Source organism: Helianthus annuus, chromosome 1, assembly GCF_002127325.2.
Source record: "Helianthus annuus cultivar XRQ/B chromosome 1, HanXRQr2.0-SUNRISE, whole genome shotgun sequence".
Taxonomy (NCBI): domain Eukaryota; kingdom Viridiplantae; phylum Streptophyta; class Magnoliopsida; order Asterales; family Asteraceae; genus Helianthus; species Helianthus annuus.
The window spans coordinates 121309246-121332510 of record NC_035433.2 but is presented as its reverse complement, the minus strand read 5'-3'; the positions used below and the strand labels follow the sequence as shown (position 1 = coordinate 121332510).

Sequence of the window (23265 nt, the reverse complement as noted above, 5' to 3'; positions counted from 1 at the left end):
TGTCGCCAAAATAAATATGCTTTATTTTTATCCTTAAAAGAAATACTCTAATCTTCGATAAGTGTCGGATTTTTACGACAATCGGGCAGAGTTTCCTCTGTTTTTCGAATAACCCGACAATAAAAGTCGTCATATTTTGTCAAAACTCAACATTAAACAAATCACAATTATATATATCTTTCGCAAAATATAACGACCACTAAAATAAGTAAACTAGAGTACGACGGTTCAAGCTCGGTTCGCGTAGACTAAAAAAAATCTAACGAATCCATATATAAAGTCTAACGCATCGTTAAAACTTTACCGGGTCTTGACTGACTACCGTTGACCAAGTTTGACCATTTTGACTGGGTTGACTCGCTGTTGACCGAGTTGACTCGGGTGTTGACTGAGTTGCTGAACGTGTTGAACCCGATCTGAGCTTGATCGATCTCGAACCAAAACCCGTTTGACTGTTGAACCGAAACTCAAACCGAATCGGACCCGATGTGAACCCGAAACATAACTGACGTGAACCGTGACCCGATCCTGCTGATGTGACTACTCGAACCCCAGATCTGAGTTGAACCGACTGACCGAGGTGCAAATTTGTCCCAAAACCCGAGTCACGAACCGAACTGCTGCTGACTTCTTGACACGAACCGACCCGAGTTGCACCACGCCCGAGCCAAAACCCGAGCCCGAAATCTGAACTGCGTGACCCCTGGTTGACCCGTGGTTGACCCGAGACTTGAATCAAGTCTGTGAACCTCAAATCTGACCCGATTTACTACAAAGCCGAACCAAAATTGAACAAAATCCCGAACCGTGACCCGAACCATGACTGACCCGCAGCCCAAATCTGACCCGGGAGTAAAACCATCACCCGAACATGTACCTCATCATTATTCACCGAAAAGCACAACCGAAACCTGTTGAAACAATGGGTCGGACCAGATAAAGAGAGAAAGAAGAGGGGAAAAAAAATGAATAACTGGACATCGCTCACCGGAGTTTCTGTCTCGTGACCGCTGCTGCCGCCGCCGGAGCTCGACACCGGCTCCGCCGGCCCCTCTTCTCGTCCTCCGATCTTCTCTGATCTCCCTCTCTATCTCTCGTTTCCATCTCTCTGTGTCTGTCTGCTTGTTTTCGTCACCGCACCACCACCGGATAGTGGTGGTGGTGCTCCGCGTTGTCAATCGGGGGGGGTGTGCGACGGCCGGCACCGGTGACCGGCTCCTGGTCGCCGGCGATTGAGCAAGAGAAGAGAAAGGGGGTGTCGGCTAGGGTGTTGTCTGTGTGTATGTTTATGTATAGATTAAGAGGGTGAGAGTAATGTGTGTTAGGGTTTCTAATTAGAAGTGAAAGAGAAGAAGCAGAGGAAATCTGATGGTAGGCGTGTTTGGTGAGCTGAGGTTTAAAATGAATAAAATTAGGGTATCACTACCCATATATACTTAGGTTTTATAGTGGGCTTTAGGCTTGGGCCCAAGGCCCACAAGCCCAATCCTCGTGTTTAGGTGGCCCGTAATTCCTACGAGACCCGTTATAAAACCCGAGCTAAAAAAAAACGTCATAAATTATAATTTTGGTATTAAATCACATAAGATGCGGTCGGTTGTCGTTGTTTGCGCGTTTTTCGTTCGCGTTTGCGGTTTGTGTTGTTTGAAATCATAATATTTTAGCAAAATGAATTCCGTAAGTATATGTTGTATGTATAAACTTCGTAGTCGACGGCGTTGTCAGTATTTTGTACGGTGTCAGTTCGTTACCGTGTATCGTTCAGTAGATTTCACGAAAATCCCCATAAGCGCACTGTAACGTCCGATCAGCGTTCCTAGGCATACCAAACGCCTAATTAAGTTAATTCGTGCCTTAAACACTACTTATTATCGCCTTAAATGTTCGTTAATCACGTAATTAAGAGGCGTTAATCCCCGGTTGTCACAAGTTCCAATAGAGACATAAAAGAACCTCTAGACGAACCCGAACGCTTTCTAAGAAAAAGATTAAAGCTAAAAACCAAGAGAAAGTTTCGGGGGACCCACTTCCAATGGCAGATCAACGTACCCTCATGGATTACCTACGGCCCACCGTAGGTAATCTTGGCGCCGCTATTAATGCACCGTATGTCGAGGCCAACAACTTCGAACTTCGGCCGCATTTGATACAAATGCTCCAAAACTCCGCAACCTTCCACGGGCTTGCGGACGAAGATCCCCATTTACATATTACTAACTTCTTGGAAATATGTGATACTTTTCGGATCAATGGAGCATCAAATAACACCATCCGCCTAAGAATGTTTCCATTTTCACTAAAATACCTAGCTAAGGCTTGGCTTAATACCCTCCCAGTTGGTTCGGTAAACACCTGGGATGAACTAGCCCAAAAATTTCTATATAAGTATTTCCCTCCTGCTAAAACGAGTAAATTAATGACTAAAATTAATACATATTCACAAGAGGACGGGGAATCCTTATATGAAACTTGGGAAAGGTTCAAAGAGCTACTTAGAAAGTGTCCTCATCATGGTCTTGCGGTATGGCAACAAGTATCCGCTTTCTACAATGGGTTGCTGCCACACACAAGACAAACACTTGACCCTAGCTCCGGGGGACTTTTACGTAATCGTCGCCCAAATCAAATTTATAATCAAATTGAGGAAATTGTTGAAACCAATTTTCAATGGCACATTCCCCGAGGCTCAATATCTATTGCCCCGGGCGCCCATAAGGTTGACGAAAGCACCTCTTTGCAAGCCCAAATCGAGACCCTTTCTTCAAAAATAAAAAAAATTAGAAATGGCAAAAACGGCCTCGGTTATGGCTTGTGAATGGTGAGGTGGGCCACATGAAAATTAGAGTTGTATGAAAGAAATGGATAATTAAACAGAAACGGTAAACTACATTGATAATAGACTTAGGCCGTCAGGTCCTCCAGCAGGTACCTACAACCAAGGATGGCGTAACCACCCTAACCTTGGTTGGAGAGAACCCGGCAATGGTAGTAACCAACAAAATCTAAACCAACGAACAAACTTTCAACAACCAAGAAACGAGTCACAAAATTTCTCTCAACAACAACAAGGGAGACGAGAGAGGCTTGAGGATACCGTCTCTCGCCTCATCTCCGACACCGAAAATAAAAACTCGGATCGATTTCAACAACTGGAATCAAACTTTAGAAATCAACAAGCTAGTATTCAAAACATTGAAAAACAACTAAATCAACTAGCTCAAAATTTCTCCGAGAGACCACAAGGCGCGTTACCCAGCAATACCTAAACCAACCCAAAGGTGCAAGTGCATCTCATCACATTGAGAAACCGTACCGTAGGTCCCAAGGAGGCTCCGATACCTCCAACCGATAAGAGCCGATCTAGCCAACCTGCAACTTCGCCGACACACCAACAAGAGACGGCTCCTCCACCAAATCAAGAGCCTACCAAGAATCCTCCGGTACCATAACCCGGTCGGTTACTTCGCCAAAAGACCGATGAGCAATTCAAAAAATTCATAAATTTACTAAAACAATTGCTTGTTAATATTCCATTTGTCGAAGTCCTAACTCAAATGTCTAAATATTCAAAATTTATGAGTGACTTCCTTACTCACAAAAGGAAAATCGAATCATTGCAATTAGTTAATTTAAGTGAAGAATGCTCCGCCTTGCTACTCAACAAACTCCCGCAAAAGAAGATCGATCCCGGAAGCTTCACCATCCCTTGTTTAATTGGGGAATCTCCCATTCGCAATGCACTAGCCGACCTCGGGGCTAGTATCAACCTCATGCCCGCATCAATGTTCGACCGACTCGGACTAGGGAAAACAAGCCCTACAAAAATGGCATACAACTCGCCGATAGGTCCGTAAAATATCCACAATGTGTCGCTAAAAATCTATTGGTTAAAGTCGGAGACTTTGTCTTCCCGACCGACTTTGTCATACTAGATATGGAGGAAGATACCGAAGTACCACTCATCTTTGGGAGGCCATTCTTAGCTACGGCCCACGCAGTGGTAGATATGAATGGTGGGACACTAACATTGAGGGTTGGGGACAAGGAGATGAAGTTTGGGGTTGGTAAGAGAGTAGAAGACGACGACCCGATAAATTACATGAAAGTCATAGACTCAAGTTTGGATGATGCTCTCCGACGGTGCAACATGGGATGCAAAACATCCCACTTGGGTAACATATGACTGCCTTTGGGTCTAGCAAAGGACCCTTATAAACGTGGCGCACCACAGAGGCATTCCGCGGAACTATCCTTAGTTTAATTTAGATTAACCTTTATGCTTTCTTGTTTAGCTTTAATTTTCAGGAATAAAACACACTCGGGATGGTGAAGGATACTAAGGGAAACTTGAACCAACACCCCATGCACAAAAACAGAGCCTCCCGACAATTTTTCTTCATTACAGCAAGTTCAGCACGGGTCGTGCTCAGCCAACACGCCCCGTGCTCAAGGATCTGCAGAAAAACGTCCAGTTCAGGAAACTGGACCCGCGGCGTGTTCGTTGAACACGCCCCCGTGCCCAGCCTTCTGTTACTTTCTGTTACTGGCAATCTGAACACGGGGCCGTGCCCGGACACCACGGCCCGTGTCCAGATGCCCAGTAACATAAAATTTTGTTTTAACACACCTTTTTACACATTCAATCAACCTAAAAATTTATTTTTGGGACACATTGCGGACAATGTGTAATTTAAGTGTGTGTGTGTGGGGGGGGGGGTGCTAAAACCTTGAATTTTGCAAGTCCTAATTACAAGTCTTACACAAAACTCAATTGGAACCGCTAAACACCCCAAATTTTTTCAAAAACTTTTCATTTTTTTTACTTGTCTTGGTTTAAATTGGGAGTAACAAGTTCTAAAAAGGTTATATTTTTACGAATTTACAACCGATAGCGTCGTGATAAAAAGAACCAACATAAGAAAATTATGAAACGACATGACAAATATAGTTATAATTTGATTATATATACTTGATCACATAAAAAACCCATTCCCACAAAAAGTGAGTTTTGAGCCTTTAATTGAGCATACAAATACACATGTTTAAACTAAATGCTCATCTTTCGTATCTTGTGTGAATAGCCGCTTGGTTTCTTACGACTCTAGAACTTGCCATGACAATGCATTCCCGGTCCTTACCAACTTAAACCCAAGTAAATAAATGATGGAGGTATTAGGACTAACCCTTTTTCTTTCAACACCATTATTTTTTTTTTACCACCTACCCAAAATCCCCCTAGTTAACCCCTTTGAGCCTAAACCTTTTCATTTCTAAACCCACAAAACAAACCTCCTTTACCCACCAAAACCCTTTTTCATTTTAAACCCTTTATTTTAGTAAAAAGCTCGGTCTTCATGTGACATTCCTTATCAAAAAAAAATGAAGTCTAGCAATAAACAAACAAGTTCCTCAAAAGAAACTTTGTTTCAAAAATGCTTCGTTTGAATAAAAAGTCACAAAAATAAAAAGTTTTACGAAAACCGACGCTTTTTACGCCTTTCGCCCTTTTCTACTAACCACTAACCCAAAACCACCTACCTTTAACCCATGCCTAACCCTTCCCCAAGTCCTCTTGATATTTACAAAGGTTTATAGTTAAAAAGGAGGAGGATTGATTGCTTGGCAAGCAAATGGTAGAAATAAGTTCCATGCCGGTCTCAAGTGTTTCGAAAAAATACATCTTCGGCCGAGTGTTGAGTGATCTCCCGTGAGGTATGTGAACTTGTATATAAATAGAATTTTAAAGAGGCATGTTATGCCCAAATAAGTAATTTCTCTTATGAAATGTTCTAAATAAATCATAATGAATAGGATTGTAAATAACATAAAAATAAAACCTAATAAAGATCTTGGAATCCCGACACTCAAGACAAGCTCAAAACTTCTCATCTACCCATTCCATTTGGGAGTGTAAGCGACATTAAATAGTGTTTTGCTTGAGGACAAGCAAAGATTCAAGTGTGGGGGTATTTGATGTGTGTAAAATGCAACATATAAATTACATCAAATGAGGCATAAAACTAACCTTTTTTTAGTACTAATGTTGGAAAAAGTGTGCTTTTGTCTTCCTTTTGTATTTTCAGGATTAAATGAGCTCAAATGGACAAAAGAAGCAAAAATACAGCTAAATCTAACATAAATACAAGAAAAGGAATAAACGTGGCATGCCCGACCCCTCGACAGCATCTTCCCATGCAAAAACAAGATATCAGAAGGCTGAACACGTCCGGCGCCCAGCGGACACGGAGGCGTGCCCAAGTGTCTACAGAAAAGACAAAGTTGTAGAAGCTTCTATTTCCCAACACGGAGGCATGACCAGCTCCATACGGCCGTGGTCAACGCTAAGATTCGGAGAATCCAAGCAAATCTTGATAGTACAGATACGCTTCTACACACGGGGGGCGTGGTCAACTAATGCAGACAAACTGCAATTAATGAAGAAAGAGAAAGTGGATGGACACGAGGCCGTGCCCAATGGACACGGGGCCGTGTCCGGGCTTCTGTGCAGGCTATAAATAGAGGTGCTTGGTTCACTTCAAAGGCATCACTTGGCAAACCACCTCTCTCCCACTTCACCCACACTCCACCACCATCACAACACCCACATCCACCACCATCATCCATCATAGAGTGTGTGTAGTAGTCTCGGGATCCAAGATTGATAGTAAGAGTTCTTGACAATCAAAGACCATGTTTGCCTAAGTCTCTTACATCACTTGGTGAAGACAAACATTTAGTGTAATACTTTTGTTTTGTTAATCTTTTCGCACTTTTTATTTGGTTTTGTATTAATGACTTTAATAACTAGTTTCTTATGTTGAAGGTGAAACTTTCTTATCATTTGTCCGTGGTGTCTTGGCGTTATTTTACTGTCTATATAAAATAAAAGATTTACACCATTCATATCTCTACGGTCTATATAGAGATATGTTGGCTACCTGGTCGGGGGTTAAGGGAATGGTTCGGTAAGGTTCTTGCCTTGTTCAATGTATAGATCCTCCAAGGACCTGGGTCAAGCTTACTAGGACCTTCTTCAATACCCACTAGTATTGGATGGCGGGGGTGCGAATGGCTTGATCCCCTCATATGTAAACTACTATTAATACATTAACCCGGCTACTTGGGATTGTATCCCTGCTGACTTAAACCACTTAGCCGAGGGTAACATCACCTTCAAAAAAGGGGCCTACCACATTACGCATTAATAACTTGAGGTCAGGCTACCATCAACTGAAAGTCAGAGATGAAGACGTGCATAAAACCGCATTTAGGACTCGTTACGGTCACTACGAGTTCCTAGTGATGCCTTTTGGGCTCACTAATGCACCGGCTGCGTTCATGGATCTCATGAATCGCGTCTGCAAGCCGTACTTAGATAAATTCATCATCGTTTTCATCGACGACATTCTTATATACTCGAAGAACCAAGCTGACCATGATAAACACCTTCGTTGTATTCTCAAACTCCTGCATAATGAGAAACTCTATGCCAAATTCTCCAAGTGCGAATTCTGGCTACGAGCAGTCCAATTTCTAGGACACGTTGTCAGCGAGCGTGGTATCCAGGTGGATCCCGCTAAAGTTGAAGCTGTCATGAATTGGCAAGAGCCAAAGACGCCTACAGAGATTCGTAGTTTCCTGGGGTTAGCAGGATATTACAGGCGTTTCATTGAAAACTTTTCAAGGATTGTTGCGCCCTTAACTTCCCTGACCAAGAAGAAGATAAAATTTGTTTGGGGCCCTAAGCAGCAAGAGTCCTTTGATATTTTAAAGCAGAAGCTGAGCAACGCTCCTGTGTTGACATTACCTGAAGGTACCGAGGAGTTCGTAGTTTACTGCGACGCATCACACACTGGCATGGGATGTGTGCTCATGCAGAAAGGCATGGTTATTGCCTATGCTTCGAGACAGTTAAAGGTGCACGAGAAGAATTACACCACCCATGACTTGGAGCTGGGTGCCGTTGTGTTCACACTAAAACTGTGGAGGCATTACCTGTATGGTATCAAGTTTGTGATCTATTCTGATCATAAGAGCCTTCAACATCTGTTTAATCAGAAGGAGCTAAACATGAGGCAACGCCGTTGGATGGAGACTTTAAATGATTATGATTGTGAAATCAGATATCATCCCGGCAAGGCGAATGTAGTCGCTGATGCCTTAAGTAGAAAGGAAAGGGTGAAACCCATTCGAACCAATGCCAAGAGCATTGAAGTGAAGAATAATTTGATTGAAAGGTTATTAGCTGCACAGCGAGAGGCTGTGTTGGAAGCTAACTATCCTCAAGAGAAGCTGGGAGTAACTGAGGAACAGTTAACTCTTAGCAAGGACGGAATCTTACGATTGAATGGACGAATATGGGTTCCGATTTACGGAGGACTTAGAGATGTCATTCTCCAGGAAGCCCATAGTTCCAAATATTCTGTCCATCCTGGAGCAGATAAGATGTATCAGGATCTAAAGGCAAATTATTGGTGGATAGGCTTGAAAAAGTCTGTAGCCGCTTATGTAGCCAAATGCTTGACTTGTGCGCAAGTCAAAGCTGAGCATCAAAAGCCATCTGGCTTGCTACAACAGCCTGAACTTCCTGAATGGAAGTGGGAATGTGTAACTATGGATTTTATTACCAAGTTACCCAAGACAAGGAAAGGAAATGACACAATATGGGTTATCGTTGATAGGCTGACTAAGTCAGCGCATTTCTTACCCATCAAGGAGACTTATAGCTCCGACATGTTAGCCCAGTTATACGTTGATAAGATTGTAGCCTTGCATGGCATACCTGTGTCTATTATCTCCGATAGACTAGATACACATCACATTTCTGGAAAAGTTTCCAGCAATCTTTGGGCACACGTCTGAATTTTAGTACGGCTTACCATCCTCAGACAGACGGTCAGAGTGAGCGTACTATTTAAACGTTGGAAGACATGCTGCGTGCATGTGCTATCGATTTGGGTGGTAGTTGGGATAAGAACCTACCACTAATCGAATTCTCCTACAACAATAGCTACCATACCAGCATTAAGGCTGCGCCTTTCGAGGCATTATACGGTAGAAAGTGTAGATCGCCTGTTTGTTGGGCGGAAGTTGGAGATGTCCAATTGTCTGGACCAGAGATAGTTTTCGAAACGACGGACAAGATTGTCCAGATTCGAGACCGTCTCAAAGCTGCCCAAGATAGGCAGAAAAGTTACGCGGATCCAAAGCGTAAAGATTTTCACTTCGAAGTAGGCGAAAAAGTGTTACTTAAAGTATCACCCTGGAAGGGGGTGATGCATTTCGGTAAGAAAGGCAAACTAAGCCCGAGATACATAGGACCTTTCGAGGTTATCGAACGGGTCAGGTCCGTTGCCTATAAGCTAAACTTACCGGAGGAGCTCAATGGAATTCACAATGTGTTCCACATCTGCAATCTAAAGAAGTGCTTCGCTGATGAATCATTGGTGATCCCACACACAGATGTGCATATAGATGAGAGCTTGAAATTTATGGAGAAGCCTTTTTCGATTGAAGATCGACAGGTAAAGAAGCTTCGAAGGAAGCATGTACCTATAGTAAAGGTCAAGTGGGATGCCCGTAGAGGTCCCGAATTCACGTGGGAAGTTGAAGCCACGATGAAAGAGAAATACCCTTATTTGTTTGAGTAAATCTCGGGTCGAGATTTATTTTAAGGGGGTGAGAATGTAACACCTCGAAATTTTGTGTCCAATAATGTGTTAACACGTGTCATTAGTTTACACGTGGCATTAGATATTAAATAAAGGACTAAAGTTGACAAACCTTGAAAGTATGTAAATTCGAGGGTTATAAATGTCAACAAAGGGTAAATATACTGTATAGTAACCCTAATTGATGCTCCTACCTTCAAACGAATAAATCATGGATCGTACGGAGCGAAACGCGGAAGAAAGTGAGAGACTACAAGCTACAAGGGTTAACTGTGTCAACATGTTTAATTATACCTCTGAGTGACCCTTTGACGAACCTGAGGCTTTATAACAGTAAGATACGCTCACTAGAATGTACTATATAAATTTCGCGAAGTTCCGTTTTAAAACGAGAAAGTTATGATCAAATTCGTATGAAAGGGGTTAAAAGCGTCAACAATAAAAGATAAGGCTTTTCGGATAATAATTAAACTAACCGGGGACTTAACAATGCGGGTAAAAGGCACGAGGCCCTCAACGGTAAATAATCGAGGGTCAAATCGCAAAGTTACCCCTTCGAAACCGAAAGGTCAGGTTAATGATTACAAAAGATTTGAAAATCTTTGAAAACAGGCCTCAGGCGGCCCGCCTGAGTGAAACAAGTAAGATAACGCGGGCCGCGAGCCACCTGTAGATACGTTTCCTGACATGAAGATCCAGGCGGCCCGCGTACAAGTTGCCTGAATCTAATGCGGGCCGCGTACAAGTCCCAGATGCAGAATTCTTGGACAGACTTGCTGTTTGAACTTGTGAACGATCATTTGAGCATTTATTGGAGCATGGGCACCCTCTACTTGCCCCCTAGCACCAAGGGCCACCTGCTGATCATCCATGATCCAATGTAGGGTGTGTTGTAATGATCTTAGGCCTAATTTTGCACTATAAAAGGCACTACATTGCACACAAATGAATCACACTTCAAACCTGCTCTCTTGGCCATCTCTGGAGCTCTCAAGCACTCCTCTAACATCCTAAGTCGTGCACCAAGCTTCTGTAAGTTGCCTAACCCTTTGTGGTTTCATTTTTCCATAGTTTTAGCCTAAAAGTCAATCCGTCGTAATTAACGATTGACTTTGCGATAAATCACGAATGGTCCAGTGGTTTGTCGAATCAAAGATAGTTATATGATGGTAATCATGTGGGCATTAAACCCCTAAAAGGGCACCCTCTGATTCCCACTCTAACTAGATCAAATATCGAGTCAAACGTGCTTAGAAAAAGTCAACAGAAATGTCATTTTGCGATTTCTTGCATAATCTGTAATGTAGATGATATGTAACCTGTTTGAACACTCATAAAACATGATAATAAGAATATAAACTAGTCTAAGCTTGTTTGATCCGACCATTTATTGTTTTGACCCGGTTCGGAGCCGAAAGTCGCAAAAGTTTGACTTTTGCATTGACTTCAGTTCTGACCCGTTAAAGTTTGATTTAGATATACCTTAGGACTCTCTTAGGACCAGGTTACATGATGGTATAACCCTCTGTGACCGGTTCGTTGTTTGTCCGAGTCTTTTACACATTTCCGTTAAATGCTTAAAAGTTGAACGTAACGCCCTTTATAAATTAAAACGAGAATTTCGGACACGTGAATGGATCATAACCTTGGTTACTGATTTCTAAGCATGTCCCTAAAATTTCACGTCAATCCGAGGTCCAGAATAGGAGTTATGCTAAATAGCGCAAATTGCGAAACTTTAGTAATTAAATAGCGCAATTAGCATAACGCCTATCTAAACCCGGATTTCGACACCAAACCTTTTACTCACTGATGTAAAATAATATTTTGGGATTTTTAAAGATTTTTAATTATTTTTAACCTGCTCATAACCTGCGGTTATGGCAACGGTTCGGTAAATACCGAATATACCCTTTTCGGCCATAACTTGAGTTCTACAAGGTCTTTTGACCCGATTCCAGTTGCTACTGATTTTAATTAATAAATAAAGTATTTTAGACTTTATAAACTGTTCAGGAAACTCAGATTTCCTGTAGAACTCATAAACCTCTTTTATAAATCTTTAAAAAAGACCGAAATACCCCTATGGGGCACATTATGAACTTAAACTCGTTACGGGCATTATGGAAGGTATCCTACTGATACCACAACCTCTTTAAGGCATGTTGACTTAGGAAAACAGTGTAGGACTCTTGCGGTTACTCGTTGCGCCTTTAGCGTGCACGGTTCGGCTTATGTAACTAGTTTACATAAGTTAGCCGAAACGGGCCAAACCATATTGTTTTGACCCCAAAATCCAGAGTATGATTATTATACCCATATAAAACAAGTCTTCAAACTTGTTGCTCCATTCACGGTTTCCACCTTTCACGCGATTAAACCGTAACTATACTTTGAAATTGACCGGTCTAAGCTACGGCTAAATTAAAGACCCGTTAGGATTATAATAGGTTATTTTAAAACCTTCGTTCCAGAATAGGAGACCAGTAAAAGCTATCTGTGATTTATTCAATTAAGGATTATACTTGCAAAGGTAAATACTTTTAACTTATTTTCCGTTATACGGGCTTGGGTTACGGTATCTAAAATACCGCTTGGTCGGGCAATTAACCCCAACTCATTAGTAGTTGGGTATTATCAATGTGACCCGTTTAAAAACTTGTTTTGTTGGCTTTACGCCTTTGGGGGCTTAATGACCATGTCCCGGATATCCTTGGCAGCATTTACGAATGGCCACGACCTTGACATCCCGGTGTAGGCGTACACCCGGCATTATGTCCATAACTATAAAAGTGTAGCCATTGGTTACCCGCCACGGTTTTATACTATGTGGTGTGTCTATTAAACTTTAACTCGATACGACTCGGGCGACCGAACGCATAGTGACATGTAATTCTTTACAAGATTTGATTATGAATTATCCCAAGTTATAAAGAGTTTGTGCCTTGAGCATTTAAACCAAATTTTATCAAACATTTTACAAAAGTGTCAGTTGAATGTATTTACCAGTGTAAACTGACGTATTTTCCCCAAAAAGACTAAATGCAGGTACTATGCGTAATTGGCTGGGATTTCTCCTTAGCATCACTAGAAGTCTCGCAAGCTTAAGATGCCTAAAGTCTGTTGAACAATATTTTTGTTATTATTATTTGATCCCCTGTGGATTATTATTTCAACAATGGTGATACATTGATATTACACTAAATGTTGAAATATATATTTTATATTTATGCTTCCGCTGTGCATTCATATATATTGTGTAGTTTGACTATAATGTTGCCAACTACGTCACGGTAATCCCCCACCGGGCCCACCGGTGAGACACGTGGAAATCGGGGTGTGACAGAGTTTTAGGCACTTTCCGGCACTTAAACTATCTCTAGGAAGGCAGTTTTGTGATGCTTACTTTCCTACACACTATACTAGTGTAACTCTTGGTTTCTGGCTCTCAATACCATGTCTGTCTATGTACTGAACTCCGTCAGCATTTTTCTGATTTATCTGATAACTGTGCTATCTTTGTTTCGTGCATCATTTGAATCAATAAATGTTGCATGCAACAATGATATGACATTTTGCAATATATGATGTACATGTATGTATGATAACAATAATCAGGAAACATTCATGTCATAAATGTTAAATCAGCACAGACATTAAGCACTAATCATTGTCTAATTATTGTACGGATATATGCAAATTTTGACTATTGTCACAAGTCTGACGTTCGATATAGGTGAAATAATCAATTTTTCAAAATGGTTATTGGATTTGGGTTAGGGAAACTTCGGTGGTAACAATGATGGAGTGGAAACAATTGAAATACCACAGGATTTTCTAACTAAAGACACGTTTATCCCCATTTCCAGTTTGATTGATTTTGTTTATCCTTCACTTCTCCAAAACTTCAACAATGAAATTATTCTAGTGAGAGGGCTATACTTGCACCTAAGAACGAGGTTGTGCAAGAGATTAATGACCGGTTGCTATCACTCTTCCAAGGTGAAGAAAGAGAGTATCTTAGCTCAGATAGTCTTTGTTAGACAAAACATCTTAATAATTTGTTATAACAAGTTTTATACTCACCGGATGTTCTCAACAGGCTTAAAATATCAGGTTTTGCCCATACACACATTAGTAATAAAAGTTGGTGTGCCAGTAATGCTATTACGTAACATTAACCAACAAAATGGTTTGTGTAATAGAAGAACCCTACATGTAAAAAGATTATCTAACCATGTGATAGAAGAAGAAATAATATCATGAGGAAATATTGGTACCCGCACCTACATTTCTAGAATTAATTTGATACATTCGGATAAAAAGATTTCTTTCAAGTTTCATAGATGGAAATTTCCCTTAGGTGTATGTTTAGCAATGACAGTCAACAAAATCCTAAGACAATTACTATCCAGGGTTGGTTTGTACTCGAAACACCCGGTTTTCAGAAACAGACGGTTTTCACCCATGGGCAGTTATATGTATCTTTATTAAAAGTAAAACCAGAGATGGAGTCAAATTACTAATATTAGACAAAGACGGCAAACCTACAAATAAAAAAACAAATGTAGTGTGTAAAAAATTATAACGACTTGTACTTTTTTCGTATTATTTTTTTTCCAGTTCATTGTAATTTTAGCTTTACATAATTAAGGGAACGTTCTTTCATTTCAAAGTTCTATACGAACACTTATAAATAATATCATTAACTTTGTGTAACACGTGTAGATCATGGTTACTTAAACTAGTTATTTTATAAACTAAAAACTCTTGTATTACACGGATTATATAAGAAAAATATTAAATAATTAGTAATAAAGATTTATAAATTATAAAACAATATTTTAGGGTAAGATATGATTAAAGTTATGTATGAATTACGTAATTTAAGTTACTATACTTAGATCAATATATAATGTTAAATAAGGTATAAATTATATTAGATTAGAGTGATTTTCTTTATTATATTATATTATACTATATTATACTATATAAATTTTCTCTCGCCAATATATACCTGTCAATAAATATGTTTAAATTTCACTATTGTATCTCATTGTATAAAAAACCTATCAATAAAATATGAGTTATGTTTTCCCCATTATTGTTTTATTATTGTTTTGTTATTACTTTAGTTTCACAACATTTTTTTTTTAATTTTTTTCACAGTTCAACCATAATTAATTTTATGTTGAGTTTCACATCTTAAATTCTTCCCATCTTAAATTCCTAGATGTCCTTAGGTTATTTCTCATTTTGCATGGCACGTGGGTAACAACACATGTTGATGGGTGTAACTAAGGAAGAATTAATTTATCAATTACTCCATCCTAGCTTATAATTACTTGTATGATTTTAAATTTCACTCTGTTTTTTTTTTCAATATTGTGATATTGTTGGTATATCTGATCACTTGTTTATACCAAACACTCTTCTAGAGGTTTTGACGGTCTTGTTCGGCTAATTTTGATAGAAGTTTTCAAACGAACTACTAGTTACGGTTTAGAGAAACGATAAATGAAAATGAACTAAACCGGTTTAGTTAGGCCTCTTTTCTTAGACATGGTTATGAATCGGACATGTTTTTTTTTTCGTTTTTTGAAGGGTGGTGTTGACTCTTACACTAATTAATTGTGTTGCAAAAAAAATATTAAATAAATAAAACCTTATTTAAGAATAAGTATCATGCTTTATTTATTTATCATACAACATAAGTGACAACTTGTAAATAAAATCATACAATACAGAACGAAAAAAAAAATAAAAAGATACAAAAATTCATGATCAATATTAAAAAGTATAAATAATGTGTCCATGCTGAGTTGAAAACCAATCCGGTCGGAGCTCTAATCTGTTTCATCGTAGTTGTCTGGTTGGTAAAGCTTCAACCAACGATTATTCAAGTCTTGAACAGGTCTTGCGTTAGCTTTTAATTCCTGTACGATATACAACAAGCTAAAATTAACAAAAAAAAAGTTCCATATCAAAAGTGAAAACTAATGGCAATAGAGCATATATATAGAGCTCACATCGTAGATTGCTTCACGGAATATACGCAGTTGTTCCGGTGAAACTGTTCTCACCTGATAAACAATGAAGCAAAACGTGTTTTAGTTATTAAATTCCTTACATGTAGTAAAGTTAGCTTGAATATTATAAAAAAATATAAATACATTTTACCTTTTGAACAATGGTCCAAATAACACTTTGAGTACATGGTGGCGTAGTAAGTGAGCCAATATATCGATAATAGTTTCTACTCCCAAATTTAATTTGTCGGGGGTCTATTATTCCCACACTTTTTTCAACATCTCTTATAGAGGACACTTCTTTTAAATATGGTTCCATCTAATCACATATATTAAGAAAAAATACAGACTTAGAGATTTTGTGGATAGAAAATTATTGGTTACATTGCAATATTAGTTAAGAAAACGATTACTTAACATACCGTGGCTAAAAAAGAATCGGGGCGACCAATTTTGTATAGGATTCCAACCACTGCAACCTTTGCATCTATACTTTTGTGAACCAGGTGTAGCTCGAGATTAAATCTATGCATGTACAAAGTTATATTGTCGTTAGATATATGAAATGTTAGTTTCTTGGTAATTAAAATGAATTTTGGAGATGAATATTTTGCTTTTTTATGTACACCTTCGGCCATTGATGGTGTGTTCAGTAGGGGTGTGCCAGTGGGCTTGATCAAGCTGATACTCGGTTCCATTTATATGAATATGCCCGGCTTCCCCGACCCATGTCAACTGTGTTTGTTTTTATCATAATAAGTTAGTAATTACTAACGTAAATATATATACTCATTAAACAATAACAATTATCTTAAGATGATGAAAGCTTAATCAATTGTGTGGCATGCTTTCCTACCATCATATCATGGTGATGGCGCTGATTAATAAGTGTTGCATTAGCGGGCTTGTAATCTCTATCAAGTCTTCCGAGTTTGGATGTTGTCTGGACTCTTTTATGAGTGAGATCAATTGGTGACTGCATGTCTCCATTATTACACGTACTCCACTTTGGATTGAGTTCTCCCCAATGGTTCGGGCCATTCGGACTATTCACATCATATGAGAATTCTTGTTCATCCTCTGCACCACCATTAGCAACATATTTTAAGAACTAAAAAAAATATATATACAACACCAAACGTACAAAAAGGCAACTGTAATATTAAAACTATATCTTAATTAATATGGACTAACCAACTTCTTGAGATAGAGCCAGAGGTACGCAAAAGATGATGAAAAGAGCAAAGAATAAAAAGCTTTTGTTATCCATTATTCTGTGCATATAGCAAATCTTATTAGAATTTTGTATAAGTTATCGATGTTATGTATAGGGGCATGCATGTATATATAGAGAGAGAGAGGGGGGTGTCATGGTCAAAAAGCTCGTCATGTAAATGGAAAAATGGAAGTTTCATTTTGAGTTTTTGACCATAGACTATTTTTTTTATTTAGGTCATCCCATCGTTTAAAATCCATCATTTTGAGGTCTAGAATCCAGATTTCACCACCGGATGGCATGTATCACTCAGGAAACTAATATCATTCTAATCTTTCAAAGTAAACAATTATATGCTTTATTATTGTTTATAATCGTTAAAACTCAGAAACTTGTTAGTTTTCACTAGAGTTAATTATATGGTTGGTTCTTGTAGTTTGTCAGAAGTAACAAGGTTGAAAATAAAAATCTAGAATATCAACTTTTAATTTTGTAACATTCTTAGATATTAAGGGCAACATCAGTTATGAAAAACAAACTTAGAGAAAACGGGGCGGTACGTGATGGAGGATGTACAACGCGTGAAACCATCACGCTACACCGCCGCCGCTCCTTTTATAACGCGTGGTAATCAAAACGCGTTGTACAGATAACGCGTTAAACTTTTCAAAAAATTCGACCGTTTGTGATTTATGACCTTTTTAAAACGGTAAAATTCAATAAAAAAAATTAAACCATTTATCTATATATATCTACATTTTAACCATTTTTCACACACCAAACTATATCTTTTAAACCAATTTAAACTCATTTCACACAATTTTTATATCTTTCTCAAATGGAATTCCCTACGGATTCGACGTTTCCGATGTCTAGCGATACCGATACCGAGTCGTCTTCCAACAACGAGACGCTAAAATATTTTGTGTCGGTGTATACCGAGCTTGATGCCGAGTCGTCCCGCCCAAAGAAGAAGATGGTCGACCGTGATCGTATACGTGCCAACGAAGTTTTGATGAACGATTATTTTGTGGAAAACCCGCTATACAATGCCGAAACGTTTAAAGATCGGTTTCGTTTACCCAAAGAATTATTTTTAAAGATTGTTGGAGACATCGAAGCAAACGAGGAATGGTTTCAAGAACGTTACGATACGAGGGGCAAACCAAGTTTCACGCCGATACAAAAATGCGCATCCGCCATTCACCAACTAGCGACAGGTAACCTACCCGATCAATATGATGAATACCTAGCTATGTCTGAAAGAACTTCACGTGAATGTTTGCAATTTTTTTGCAATGCGGTCATTAAGTTGTATGCTAACGAGTTTTTACGTAAACCGACGAGCCACGACATCTCACATATTTACGCCGCACACGAGGCTAGATGGAATTTTCCCGGGATGCTCGGTAGCATCGATTGTACACATATCGAGTGGAAAAATTGTCCAAGAGAGTTGTGAGGGGCGTATGTTAGGGGAGACATCAAAAGACCAACCATCATACTAGAAGCGGTGGCGTCGAATGATTTATGGATTTGGCATTCGTATTTCGGTGTTCCAGGTTCAAACAACGACATCAAAGTGTTGCACACGTCGCCGTTGTTCCAAAGCGTAACGGATGGTACCGCACCTTCCTCTCCTTTCTATGTTAACGGTCGACATTACAGACGAGGCTTTTATCTTGGGGATGGTATCTACCCGTCTTGGTCTGTTTTTGTGAAAGCTCCCTCATTTCCTGTCGAGGCTAAAGAAAAGGCGTTCAAAAAATTGCAAGAATCGGCAAGAAAAGATGTTGAGAGAGCATTTGGTGTTTTAAAGGGTAGATGGGGTATACTACACCGACCGGTTCGTTCGATGACCAAGAAATCAATACATAGCATAGTGTATGCATGTATCATATTGCACAATATGCTGATCAAACACGACGGACGTGCAATATCCCCGGATTGGGTGCCGGGTCCTCCTACACAAGTTCAAGTTCCACAATATATCCATTTACAATTGCGTAACGAAGAAACTCACTTTCGGTTGAGATTCGATTTAATCGAACTAGTAGGTTCTCTAGGTTTGGAGTTTCCGGATTCGGACGAGGAGTAGGTTTTTTTTTTTAAATTGTATGTTTCTAGTATGTTAAATTGAAGTAGTATGTTTTAAATTTAATGAAATTTTTAATTTTAGTGTTTTATTGTTAATTTCTAATTTAAAATAAAAAATTAAAAAAATTAGTGAAATTTATAATTTTAAAATGAAAATTAAAAAAAAAATTGGGAGTGATAGAATTCCATCACTAGTGATTCCACCCCTCCTACATTTCTATCACTAGTGATAGAAATTTGGTTGATGACATGGCATGTTTTTATTGGATAGTTGGAGTGATAGAAACTATCACTAGTGAACCACTCCTCCTCCCCTTAGAACTAAGGATAATTTTATAATTTCACATCTTAGTACCTAACCTTTTTCATTTTTAAGGAACTACTTGTCACATAATTAACTCTTATTATTTAAACACATAATTTTTCTTTTTTTCTTTAATTATTTTACTACACTTTTCGTAATTATTTAACTAAATATTTTATTTTTGTAATGTTAAGTTCACCTCAATTTTACACGACGAAACATAGATAAAAAAAATACGTCATGAGGTTGGCTCGATCAGTTTTACACAACGAAACTTAGATAAAAAAAAATACGATGTGAATTCATCTCGGTTTTACACAACAGAACGTAGATAAAAAATACATCGTGACGTAGATAAAATATTTTAGAATATATACCGTTTTAGACAACGAAACATAGATAAAAAATACGCCATGAGTTCGGTTCGATCAATTTTACACAACAAAACTTAGATAAAAAAATACGATGTGAGTTCATCTCGGTTTTACACAACAAAACGTAGATAAAAAATAAGTCATGGCGTAGATAAAATCTTCTTGAATATATAACGTTTTAGACAACGAAACATAGATAAAAAAACACATCGTGAGTTCGGCTTGGTTTCACACAACGAATTAACGTAGATAAAAAAAATATGTAGTGACGTTGATAAATTCTTTTAGTGTATATGGCTTTTCACAACGAAACATTGATAAAAAAAATACGTAGTGAGTCGGTTCAGTTTCACACAATGAAACGTAGGTAAAAAAAATATATTGTGACGTATATAAAATCTTTTAAAATATATAAACTTTTCACACAACGGAACATAGATTAAAAAAAATACGTCATGGACTGAGATCAGCTTCACACAAGCAAACACATATATTAAATTCCTCATGACGTAAATAAATTCTTTTAGATTTCATAATTTTCCACACAATGAAACGTAGATAAAAAGTATAACATGAGTTCGGCTCGGATTCATCCAAGAAGACGTAGATGATAAAATATGTGGTTGCGTAGATAAAAAATTTACAAAATATAAATTTTCAAATAACAAAACGTAGATAAAAAAAATAAAAAATACGTTGTGAGTTCGTCTCTATTTCACACCAAGAAATGTAGATAAAAAAATACGTGGTGAGTTCGGCGTAAGTAAAATATATACGACATGAGTTTGGGTTGGTTTCACCCAACGAAACGTAAAAAATACGTCGTTATGTAGATAAAATCTTTTAGAATATAACTTTTTTTACTATTTTATAAAATTATTTAGTTAAATAGTTAAAAATTCAGTTTGATAATAAAAGAAAAATATTATGCTTTATAAGGATAAAAATAGTTAATCTATCTACTATAATAAAAGAAACTAAGTTTTGGACACGTGTCATTCATTGAAGCCATCTATTTTTATAGATAATTAATATTAATTAAAAGATAATTATGCAATTAAATTTAATATAAATTTAAACAATTCATATAGGAGATAATATATATAATATTTTAAAATAGAGTAAATTACAAAAATCGTCCTTTATGTATGTCACTTATTGCAAATTGTATCATTTGTCTTCAATAATTACAGAAAACGTACATGATGTTTGCAAACCCTTGCAAGTTATGTCCTTTAACCCTAACTCAATTAATTTAAATGATTTATTTATTTTATTAAACTAAAATACTTAAGGGTAGAACCTATTTCAAAAATGTTTAAAAGGTGTTTATTGGTTCTATACTTATATTTTCATGTTCAATTCTCAACTCAAATACGGTAATCACTATATTTACGTGACATTTATAAGAACAATCACCGCAATCACCCCATCCATCGTATATCGAGTATATCCGTTAGTTTTTTTTTTTAAGATATAAATTTTTATTACATTCATTTAACCCGTGTAATAAACGAGGTTTTTTTAAAGATATAACATTTTTATTTTTTACTGTACAAAATTACATTATTTAATATATAAAATTAAATTTACTCAACCCGTACAATACACAGGGTTCTTAAAGATATAATTTTTTTTATTATTTAATATATAAAATTACATTTATTCAACCAATGTAATAAACAAGATTTTTAAATATATATTGTTTTATTATTTGGTATATAAAATTGCATTTGTTCAACCTGTGTAATAAACGAGATTTTTAAAGATATATTTTTTTATTATTTGGTATATAAAATTGTATTTATTCAACCCGTGTAATACACGGGGTTCTAACCTAGTTACGCTTTAAATAAATATGATTTCTCATAAATATCATCTTGGGTTACCACATCATATAACACTCCAGAAATTAATATGACAACACAAACATTGGAAAGTGGAATGGTAAAATCGTAGATGAAATTCAAAGCATACCAACTTTTTGAATTGATTAAATTAAAAGTATTATAAAAAATGAACCCATTATTTTATTCTTTTGTAACTATTTACTGATTGAAAATTTTCTTTTGAATTTTCATACGTTCTGGTAAGCAAAGTTATTTAGGTAACACTTAAGCAATCAAAATACAAACTTTCAAAGCACATGCTCTATAAACATAACCGAGTCGGAATCACCTTAATCTTCTTGACAAGATGTGATCTAAAGCCCACTGAATTGGAATATGATGTCATTGAGCTCTCTCTTTCATTGTTTTTTGTTTTCCTTTTTATCACCATGATCAAATGCGACATACCCACAACTTTTTCCTATACTAATTTGTTTTACATAATCTTGACAAACCAGTGACGACGGTTACGATTTCTTTTTTTTTTTTTTTTTTTGAACGGCAAATTTGGATCATTGACGGACCACTGGAGTATCATCGTGCCACCAGCAGAACCACCCGATCATATCCATCTCCACTAGGCAATAATGCCTATACACCAATTCAGGAGTAAACCCAATAAATATGCGAAAACCCCCTTTGTGAGAATCGAACCTATGACCTAATGGTCCTAAGCCTTATCCCACCCCTAATACCACTAGGCTATAATGCCATGGGTGGTTACGATTTCTTTAAATGTATTAAACTTATAAAACAATGTATACAGGAACCCAATATTATCATGAAGAAAGAAAATAATATTGGTGTGTACTTTAATTTCATTTTTAAGAAAAAAAAGGAAAGCTTGTATTCAATGAAATACATCATAATGTCTCACACAATGACACAACATTGCTACAAACGATATCACGAATCTATCAATCACGAAATACAGTAACCCTCACCCCACCCTCACCCCCCCCCCCCACACACACACACACACACCCCCTCAAAAAAAAAAAGGAATACTAAAAAAACTATCTATATAAGCAATTCTCACTGATAAAATGCAATACAATAACCTGGGGAATACTGTCTCGCCGATAGACACGAATAAGCCTAGAACTAGTTGTTTTTTTTTGGAAACTATTTGCTAGGGTTGTTTATCAGTTCGATTATTGGTTGATTTGGTTTCGACAACAATTTATATAATATGAAAGACAAAGGTCGGTGATTCCACCATGCCTTTCTCACGTGACCCCAAAGCCCACCAGTATCTGTCCGTTTCAAAAAAAGAATTGTGAAATAGGTGAGGGTAGTGTGGTGGAACAAGACAACAAATGTTCATTTATAAAATTTTATGTTCATACCCTCAGCTTTTTTACTTCTTCACACATGTCATCTCAATGGGATTAAACACTTAAATACTTACAAACATATACTAAAATACTTGCCAAATGATTAAAAAAATAAATTATGATTTTATTGGTTTTACTATTTTTTATAATAAAGAGTAAAGTAGTCTTTTTTTTCTTAAAATGTATATTATCATGACAAATTTCTTAATTAAACATTCAGTTTTCAATTAACATTTTCGTGCGTACGAAAAAAAGACAATGTCTTTGTGAAACACGAACCTTGACCTTCATGTTTTATTACTTCATAACTTCACATCTCATTTTCTCCGACATTTCAATTTTTTTTTA

General features: G+C 37.3%; 1 protein-coding gene, 1 long non-coding RNA gene and 1 other non-coding gene across 3 annotated transcripts; all 3 read right to left on the bottom strand.

Moving 5' to 3' along the window:
* On the bottom strand, positions 1 to 1390 carry LOC118479655. Its single transcript, XR_004859817.1, has 2 exons — positions 989 to 1390; positions 1 to 911 (listed from the first exon to the last, which is right to left on the bottom strand). It is a non-coding gene; the product is annotated as an uncharacterized LOC118479655 (long non-coding RNA).
* Positions 1391 to 2410: 1020 nt separating this feature from the next.
* LOC118482868 lies at positions 2411 to 2517 on the bottom strand. The gene has a single exon (XR_004869089.1). It is a non-coding gene; the product is annotated as a small nucleolar RNA R71 (small nucleolar RNA).
* Positions 2518 to 15470: 12953 nt separating this feature from the next.
* Positions 15471 to 16735, bottom strand: LOC110929626 (alpha carbonic anhydrase 7). The gene is made up of 6 exons (XM_022172785.2): positions 16557 to 16735; positions 16329 to 16435; positions 16123 to 16225; positions 15852 to 16019; positions 15701 to 15754; positions 15471 to 15607 (listed from the first exon to the last, which is right to left on the bottom strand). The coding sequence occupies exons 1-6, from the start codon at positions 16680 to 16682 to the stop codon at positions 15518 to 15520; spliced, it is 648 nt and encodes a 215-aa protein (XP_022028477.2). The 5' UTR covers positions 16683 to 16735; the 3' UTR covers positions 15471 to 15517.
* Between the last annotated feature and the right edge of the window lie 6530 nt (positions 16736 to 23265).

What these genes read in the sequence shown, in the direction of transcription:
- LOC110929626 (XM_022172785.2), bottom strand. Translation starts at nt 16,682, where the DNA reads ATGCAGTCACCAATTGATCTCACTCATAAAAGAGTCCAGACAACATCC. An exon ending in GCCATCACCATGATATGATG is followed by an intron (nt 16,436 to 16,556) that starts GTAGGAAAGCAT and finishes AAACAAACACAG; the next exon opens with TTGACATGGGTCGGGGAAGC. An exon ending in TTTGGACCATTGTTCAAAAG is followed by an intron (nt 15,755 to 15,851) that starts GTAAAATGTATT and finishes ATTGTTTATCAG; the next exon opens with GTGAGAACAGTTTCACCGGA.